Raw genomic sequence first — 8,884 nt, 5'->3', positions numbered from 1 at the left:
TTAAAAAAATAAAAATTAAAAAACCCCTAGCGCCAGAAAAAAAATTTTTAAAAAAAAAAAAAAAAAAAAAAAAAAATTCATGTTTGTTACATCTGTATCCACATCATGACAATATAATATAAGACAAGTAATCTGTGAAAAGATTGAGCTCCCCCACCTCCTTCCTGAACTATTATTGCTGCTACCAGTCAAAAAGAACCAATTAGAGTCAGGAGGAGAGAAACCATGTGCTGCCAATCGTGCTAATGGTAGAGAAACAACTTAGTGTTCAAAGAAAACCATTTATCCACTGTCATCAGTGTCCGTGCTAACTAGCCTTAGCATTTGTGGCAGGCTATGTTGTTGTGAATCAGTGTAGCTTAGCAGAGAGCAGGGGGAACGGTGTGAGTGCAAGAGTGATTGACAGCACTAAGACCCTCCTCCTGGCTCTGATTGGTTGTTTCCTAGCTCTTCTAAATCAAGCTCTTCAAGCAGAAGAGCTTGATTTTTTTATTAGATTATCTCTTTTTTCTGCAGAAATACTGTCATGATATAATGATAATTTAAACAAAAAACATATATTTTTTTTAATAAAAGTTACATACTGCAGCTTTAACAGAACCTCACTGAAGAAATGCAGAACTACTTTGGAACTGTAAACCCTTTCAGTGTTGTGATAGTGATGCACATACGTATGACAGAATTTAAAAAATTATAAAACAAGATTATAGAGAATAATCATTCCCTACCTGCAAAAATCCCTATTAAAAGCATGAAAGCCTTCTTTCATCCTCGATTTATGCTCGAACAATCTCTGACTACAGTAGCTTCCCATAAATCTCCATTTAACAACACTCACAGTGGGTCTCGTCCAGGTGACTCCCCGCACTTTGTAGGAGTTTGGTCCGAGCTCATTGAAGCCTAAGGATGAAGGCAGAGCTTCGAAGCAGTCATCCTCAAACAGCTGTCCTCTCTCCAGACAGCTCCTCCTCAGCTCCTCAAAGTCTTGGTTCAGGTATTTCAGTGCATGAGAGTTGGTTCCAATCCCCTTGGATTTCTCTCTGAAATGCTGAAGTTTGGCTGCGATGCCTGACATCTTGAAAGGGTTTTGAACAGTTTCCGTCTACCTGTGGCTGGCTGCCTCTCCCTCTTATGTGACTGTGTGTTCAGTTAAACAAGCTCCTTGTGATTTGTGCAGATCAAATGTTTCCACACCCCTTATTGTTCATGCCAGACAGCCCTTTCTGGTTTGCATGTTTGTTGCCAGTTCAGTCACCATAATTCTCACATGAGTAGAGATAGAAAACAGGAAATACTGTTCAAAATCAGACATAAAGAGACACATTTCTTAGTATTTTTATTTTTCTTTATTTAGTGGAATCTATAGCGCAAAAAAATTGATAAGTTAAATTCACTTTCTTTTCAAATTATTATTTTTCTTCTCTTCCTTGTTCTTGAATATGTCTTGTGCTTATCCTTAGAGCTAATTGATCGCCAGGCACATCCACTACAAAAGGAAATAGAAAAAAAAGAAACAAACTCAAAAATCTCTTAAATAGCAATCTTGTAAAGATATTTTATTATGTCCCCCACCTGTTGTATGTTCAGCTCAATCTTCCCTGAGTCTCCTTTCTCCAGGGCCTTAAACATTTCTGTGGGAGAGGCGGACAAACAGATGTATTACTAATGCAAACACCACTATGCTCTCCGTCGGCTCAATTGCAAAAACATTGCTGTGAAATTTCTCTATTTGCTCTGGTGTCACTCACTGAAGAGCATTTCCAGCTTAATGAGGCAGCTCACAAAGCTGTCAAAATCGATGGCAAACTGAGCATCCGCATAGCGATTGACGATGGCCTGCAGCACAGCGCTGTTCACATTGAAACCTGCAAAAAGAAAGATGAGCTGTGTGTTATCGTGTAGCTGATATGTGTCACGTTTAAAGATAAAGGGTGTTCGTCCTCAGCCTGCTGGCCAGGTGTTGTTATTGAAAGGTATCAGGCTCCAGCACAGTTTTATGCTGTGCCGTTTTAAACGTGCACCTTTTATTGTTGTGCCAAAGTTTGCATGCATGAAAGAAAACTTGAGTGCTGGGCGGGAGCTGCCGAACTGGCATTTCCAGTTCTTGTATAACCGCTCTCGCATGTCTCTTGCAAACACACGCACACACACAAACACACACACAAACATCTGAGTCAGTAGTTTGCTATTTGTTCCTGCAGTGCTTCGTCAGACAGAACAAATACTCAGAAAAAGAAGCGCCACCATGCGTTTGGAAAGCTGTGCTAGAGAAGCAGGCTTGCTTCTCTAGCACAGCTAGTGAGAAGACAAAACCATGAAAATGAAAATAATCATTCAGCAGTTTATTTCAGCTGTTTTTTTTTTTGTTTTTTTTTTTCATCTCAAGCTTTTGTGGTGAACATTTGTTAACATGTCTGTTACCTGCTTTAGTAGCGGCGGCTCTCATTTCCAGGGAGCTCATTGTACCCGAGTAGTCTGTGTCGTGGCTCTTGAAGATCTCCTACATCGACACATTAACGGCTTGATCACATGGCCAGGTTTTACAGCACGGCTGACATTTATTTGTAGGGCATTTAAAAACACGTCGGAAAGCCAAGAAATGCAAAAATCTTGATGGTGTGAAACATGCATTAATTACAATTTACATTCTGTGGTTTTCAGACCAAATAAACTGGTTATTTATTTATTTATTTATTTATTTATTTATTTATTTATTTATTTATTTATTTATTTAAATACCTTCATTTATGTTTAACTACCATATGGATGATGATGTTGTGTATGTAATGGCACCACCTTAAAGAAATATGCCATACATAAACAGGTAAGAGTGTAGATTATAGCTATTCACAAGCATTTCTTTTCACAGTGGTGGCTAACAGACTTAGCTCACAACAGTGAGCTTTTAAATGCTTGCGTAGCGTGCCTGTCTGTTAGGACTCCATTTTTCGTACTGGATAAATCTCTATATACGTTTTCACTTCATTAACTCAAGTGGAAACTTTGCCATATTACTGCCACTGATGGTTGTGTTGTGCACTGATCCCCATGTTCAGCGATTCAAACACAATTTTATCAACTTTTGGCAATGTTCTGATATCTTCATACTCACCCTTCTTCTTACACAATATTACATATTTCTCAGTTCCAAAGATATAAATTGATGTCAGTGTTTTGAGCAGCAAGCTTGAACGCTGGGAAAAGCTGTAAAAAATCAATATAAATGCCTTATGAGAGGAGAAGAACACGCCATACCAGGTATTTCTGAAGTTTGTTCCAGAGAACATGGAATTCCTTCAGCCCCAACTTGGCACTTTCATCTTTCTGACAATGTTAAGACTTTAAAGGTCTATCAATTCATGTTAACATCAGGAGTTTTACACTGTCACAGAATTACTGCTTTGAGTGCCATCTCTAATTGAGGATACATCCAGCAGACTGACTATGAGACGCGCCGTCTCGAGGCTGAATCCGTCTGTCTTGATGTCAGAGCCTGGAAAAGAAAGACACCAATGAGTTGATCATTACAGTTCCCAAATCCCCAAAAGAAGCAATTAATTGTCACCGCTGTTACAGATGTGTATCAAACTTTAAAATGAATTAATCTTTTATCACAGCTGCATTACCACACGTTGACAAATGTTGAAAAACCAAATCTTAATCAGTACATTTATTCTATTTCTAGCCTCTGGCACAAAGCTGCATAAAAACAAATATTTATATTTCCTGGAAACATCTCCAAAGATCACATTCAGAGAAGCGCAACAAAGAGTGGGATCTTGTGGTTGCAAAGTTTCCATGCCAATCATTAGATTCTTTCTCTGTGGCATTGTTTGTGGCCTAGCAGAAACATAAACGTGCAGCTCGAAAGGACTTTATCTCAGACAATGGTGTTTGTTCAGATGAGACAGAGTTTGTTGCAAGATTTTCCGCAACAAACTCTTCAAGCAACAACAGTGTGCAGTTATTCCACTGCAATGACAAAATGATTCACTTTAAGGTTTTTACACATTCTTAGCAGGAATTCTGTAACACGTGCGAGACACTTTATATTTAACTTCTCGGCATACTTACGGTACGAGACAATGTTGTTCAGAATTCCAACTAACTCAAAGGCAGATACTTCCATGTCCTGTTCAACAACAAAAAGGCAAATTATGACCTTTTAGTTTTCCAAAAAGATTGAAACCCTAATTTAAAGGGAACATATGTGCTTCTGGACCTACACTGCCAGAAACTTCCTTAAAGATTTTCTTGAAGTGAGGATCAATGTCACTTTCAGACACCTCCTCCTATAAAAGAGCAATGAAAACAAATGAAAACACCAGCATTTTGAAGGCTCAGCAAACGCTCTGTTGAAGATAAAAGAATCTACAAGTTTACCTCTTTGATTTTAGCATCAATCTTCTCCTCCAGTTGACTGAAATATAAATCTGGAATTATTTCTTTTATTGATGAACTGGAAAAACAGCAACACAGACAAAAGTATCACAGATACCTGGTATTGGCCTCTTTCTCTGAGAAGACCCTGAGAACAAATTTGCCGTTCTTATGAGGGTGAAAGGTCGAGGGAATGATGGCGTATTCTCCAGGGGGAAGTCTGAAGCGGTCGCACACTTCACGGGTGTTGATGAAGGTGCTGCTCATCGCCACGGCTCTCTGACGCAGCAACACGTCTGGGCTGAGGCGAACGTTGCTGCAGCCCTTGTACTTAGAAGGGAAGGTTTTGTTTTTCTTTAGTAGTTTCTTATATACAAGATTGAGACTGAAATGAAGGAGCGAGAGAGTTGAAAGACTAAGCGAACACAAACCTGATCTGGAACCTGCAAAACAAAATGACAAATGTTTTAGAAAAATTACTTTGATAAAGTTTAATATCTTTAAACTGGGTGTCAAATGACTTCGTGAGACCTTATAAATGGCAAAGCCGATGGTCTCCAGTTCGCCATTAAGCCTCCTCTTCTGCCGTCCATCCTTTTGCATCAACCCCACCAGGAAGGTGCATCTGTCCTCCCCATCCAGGGGGTCGTCATCCACATCCTCCAGACGCACGACAAACTGAGGGTTGGAGGGGAACGTGGCTGGAACAGACCGAGGAGGAGAAATGTCTTACAGAGGGAAGCGACACAGAGCTTTGAGCTCTGAAAAGCAGGAATCTTCCCAGGTTTCTGTCCAACCTGCATGGTTTCTGCAGCCGCCAGCGGTGGATCCCACCCTCCACATCCCTTCGAACTGGTAGTTGTTCCAGTGGCCAAACTCATCGCTTTCCAGCGTATCCGGGGTCAAGTTGCAGATCTCCAGCTTGGAGAAGTGCTTGATGAAGTCCGAGTAGGACATCCTGAAATCAAGAGCAACGTTGTTCTACAGCGTGTCGCAAAGATATTCACTCCCCTTAAGCCTGACATTTTATCAATATCAAAAAAAAAAAAAAAAAAAAAAAATACTTAATGTATTTTATCGTCAAACTTATTTTCTTTTTGGGCCACATCAAGATCAATAATGTTTCTAAAGGGCCAGATGTGGCAGAAAGTATTGATTAAACTACCCATTAACACACTATTACATTATCAATAAACAGCTGCATCTGCATTCGATGAGAAACTCAGAAAATTAAATATTAAGCATTGTTTCGCTTTAATGAAATTTGGCAGAATGCAGACAAAACTGCTGTGACTTAACTGATAAACTATTTAAGCACAAAACTGTTACCTTGAAGGTTTCATTTGTAGAGTCTAGAAGCCCATATAGAAACATATGTGCGATATCATCCACCACATGACATCCCACGAAAATGCAGTTCATAAACATACAAAATGTTGACTTAAATCCCTACATACCAGAACTCTCCATCTTCCGCCACGTGGTTCAACTTTGATTTGTCAGCCTCACTGACGTACTTCCACTCATTGGATCTATTTTACAAAAATAACACCATTAATAAGCAGTGAATGTTTTGCTTATTTTATTTAAAGAAAAGTTTAAAAGCAAAATGGCGTGACAAAGGGTTTGCCTCCCCCCTTCCTTATTTTATATTTTGCATGTTTGCCACACTTAAGTGTTTCAGAACATCCGATTTAAGTATTAGTCAAAGGCAACACAAATAAACACAAAACACAGTTTTCAAAATAACGATTTTATTATTAATGCAGACAAAATGGTCCGGTGCGAAAGAAGTGTTGATTGGCTTTTTTTTCTTCCTTAATAATAAAAAGGTAATTTTAAACCTGCATTTTATCTTAGCTTGTGCTGTCCTTAACTAAAACTTCAATTGGTTTGATGCTCTGAAACCCTGAAGTGTGATAAACATACAAAAAAAATATAGGAAATCAGAAAGTGGGCAAACACTTTTTCATACCAGACTAACATGAAAAAAGAACCAGTTCTCTGTATTCCTTATTCCTTTATATGTGTCCACATTAAAGAAAAACACACTGCTGGTTATCAATTTGCTGAACTGTCAGAATTTACCCGTCACTCCAAGGGCCTGTCCATTCCACTTCTCCCCATGGGTTTCTGACGCGGACCAGTTGAACATCCCTGCCTTGGTAGCTGACCTGGAAGAACAGGAGTGTGCAGAGTATATAATTGGGCATTACACAAAACAAGAAGCTAAAATAACTACCTCTTCTGCACCAGTAACAGAGTATGCATGCCCTTTGACAAGCTTCAGAGTGGTTACTGCCTCTGTCTCATAGGCACTGGTAATCTAAAAAAAAAAAAAGCATCAGAGATAAACATTTTAATCAGGTGCTTTCATGACTGTGTGTTTTGTCTCTGTTCAAACTGCAGTGCAGTTAAATATGAAAATGAGACTTGCATCAATCGAGCAGCCCAGCAGTGAACCCAGACTCAGGGCTTTCCGAATGATTTGGAAGAGCTCCGGTGGAGCTTTGCTTAAGGTGTAAATCTCAGCAATCCCTCCTGTGAAATCCTCAAAGCCCTCGATGGTGTTTCCTCCAGACAGAGCTTCGTAGCAACCGTTCACCCTGCCAGACACAAGGGGGAGAAACAAATTTAGCTCCTCAGTTTACACTCCACTAAAATAAACAAACGTACAAGGCGGAGTGATTTGTACTTGGCATAAGCTTTCTCCAGGAGAGCGCTCCAGAACTCTGAGCCCTCTGCTGAGTGAACAAAGAGAAGCTTCCCGTCTCTGGTGGGTAAGCGATCATCTATCACGACATCCACCCACTCACCATACTGCCAAAACTGAAAGAAACGATAAGTGTTAAAAACACACACAAAAATATAAATCTGGTGTCATTACAAAAAAATAAATAAAAAATAAAAAATCCTGGAATCCTTCAAATATTCCAATATCAACCTTTTTTATAAGGGGGGCGGAACAGACTCTCAACTGTCTGTTCAGAAAATTCAGAATTTTCTGAATTATTATTATTATTATTATTTTAAATTACGTATCAAAAATACCCAAAGAAAGAAGCCTGTTGGGTAAATGTTAGTATTAAGTTTCCTGACCTGAAAGTGAAATATCCCAGCGTAATCCTCAGTGAAGCTCTGACCAGTGGGAACCACCCGTCCAAGGATCCGCTGGTCCAGAGTTAGAGAAGCAATGGCAGCCAGAAGCCAGCAATCCCCTGAAACATAACAGCAAATAATTGTGAATTAAAATACACAGAGAGATTGAAATAGACACTAATGATCTGCTGTGCAGTTTGTTTACATTTTGAAAACACGAAAAATGATAATATTTCAATCTTGTGTGTTTTGTGTTATTTCCTTCAACACACACTCCTTTCATTCAGGGGCCACTACTTTTGTTTCAAACTATAACACTGTTTTCAGATTAAAGTAAATATGCAACTGCTGTAAAACTAATCTACACTAATATACATACAGATGAACTAAAATTTGAGTCATGACTTTGCCAATGCTAATTTTATCTTGGATGAACAATGAAATATGCACCAAAAATTGAGTTTAGTGATGCATCATGAGCAACATTCAGCTCAAAAAAAAGGTAAAAGTTATAATGAAAAAAAAATTCTATATGACTTTAAATGATACTTTTAATAAACCTTAACCCTCACAAATGACAAAACTGCAGCAGCTTTGTGAACATCTGGCTGAATCGACTCAAGCTTACCAGGGACAGACTCCCTGGTAAGCGACTGTGGCTCTGTGGGTAGAGTAGTCGTCTTGTGATCGGAAAGCTGTAGGTTTGATTCCAGCTTCCTCCTGCCACATGTTAATGTACCCCTGGGCAGGGCACTTAATCCCAAGTTGCCTACTGATCTGTGCATTAAATAAATGTGTGAAGGTGACTCTAGTGGTCAAAATTACTGGAAAAGTGCTATATAAGTTTATTTACCATTTTTGAAGTAAACTAAATGATTTGAGTAAGACTGACTTAAATATGTTATCTTAAACATACTTAATACATTTGTTAAAAAAATTAACAAATTGAGTTGGATGATTATTGGTTAAACTTAATAAATTCAGTTGGATAAACTTAATTGAATTGCTTGTTACCTATACAAGCAATTCAGTTAAGTTGGTTCAACTATTTTCTTTTTAGAGTGTGTATGGGTGATTTAGTAGGATCAGCTTTACTATCATCACCTCTACTAATTAAGCTAAACTTGTTCATTTCTGATATTAATGTAACTCAGAACTAATTATAAAAAGTAAAACCCAACTAAATTTTTCATTCACTGATAAAGATCTGTTTGGATCTGTCAGGGTGTTTTCAGAGTTAAGAAATGATGAAAAATTTAAATATGTTGCCTTTTTTTTTAACAAAAAAAAATCTGCAAAAAGAGTATTCCCAAAATCCCTTGATGTGGGGATGAAGGAAAGAAGAAGTGTTTAAGCAATTCATATACGAACAGATATAAAACTGTAGAAAATATCTATATTTCTA

At 38.3% G+C, this 8,884-nt stretch overlaps 2 protein-coding genes across 3 annotated transcripts in view; both read right to left on the bottom strand.

The window, feature by feature from the left end:
• The window catches only part of LOC106959267 (calpain-2 catalytic subunit-like), a 13,247-nt gene extending 12,098 nt beyond the window's left edge, over positions 1-1,149 (bottom strand). For both annotated transcript variants that reach the window (XM_015051735.1, XM_015051736.1), the window contains exon 1: positions 839-1,149. In XM_015051735.1, coding sequence (XP_014907221.1) covers positions 839-1,075 — 237 coding nt within the window. In that variant the 5' untranslated portion in view covers positions 1,076-1,149. The remainder of the gene's footprint in view (positions 1-838) is intronic.
• Positions 1,150-1,405: 256 nt separating this feature from the next.
• The window catches only part of LOC106959257 (calpain-2 catalytic subunit-like), an 11,931-nt gene continuing 4,452 nt past the window's right edge, over positions 1,406-8,884 (bottom strand). The window contains exons 3-21 of the mRNA XM_015051718.1: positions 7,480-7,598; positions 7,076-7,209; positions 6,818-6,986; positions 6,623-6,706; positions 6,469-6,554; positions 5,838-5,912; positions 5,178-5,338; positions 4,912-5,081; positions 4,812-4,823; positions 4,499-4,710; positions 4,384-4,420; positions 4,227-4,292; positions 4,075-4,132; positions 3,429-3,493; positions 3,256-3,324; positions 2,422-2,500; positions 1,749-1,865; positions 1,573-1,631; positions 1,406-1,486 (exon numbers count right to left, since the gene is read on the bottom strand). Coding sequence (XP_014907204.1) covers positions 1,463-1,486; positions 1,573-1,631; positions 1,749-1,865; positions 2,422-2,500; positions 3,256-3,324; positions 3,429-3,493; positions 4,075-4,132; positions 4,227-4,292; positions 4,384-4,420; positions 4,499-4,710; positions 4,812-4,823; positions 4,912-5,081; positions 5,178-5,338; positions 5,838-5,912; positions 6,469-6,554; positions 6,623-6,706; positions 6,818-6,986; positions 7,076-7,209; positions 7,480-7,598 — 1,796 coding nt within the window. The 3' untranslated portion in view covers positions 1,406-1,462. The remainder of the gene's footprint in view (positions 1,487-1,572; positions 1,632-1,748; positions 1,866-2,421; positions 2,501-3,255; positions 3,325-3,428; positions 3,494-4,074; positions 4,133-4,226; positions 4,293-4,383; positions 4,421-4,498; positions 4,711-4,811; positions 4,824-4,911; positions 5,082-5,177; positions 5,339-5,837; positions 5,913-6,468; positions 6,555-6,622; positions 6,707-6,817; positions 6,987-7,075; positions 7,210-7,479; positions 7,599-8,884) is intronic.

Source organism: Poecilia latipinna, unplaced genomic scaffold (genome assembly GCF_001443285.1).
Source record: "Poecilia latipinna isolate Pla-1442-1.1 unplaced genomic scaffold, P_latipinna-1.0 Scaffold1062, whole genome shotgun sequence".
Classification (NCBI taxonomy): Eukaryota; Metazoa; Chordata; class Actinopteri; order Cyprinodontiformes; family Poeciliidae; genus Poecilia; species Poecilia latipinna.
The sequence above is the reverse complement of the archived record's forward strand: the minus strand, read 5'-3'. Positions and strand labels throughout refer to the sequence as shown.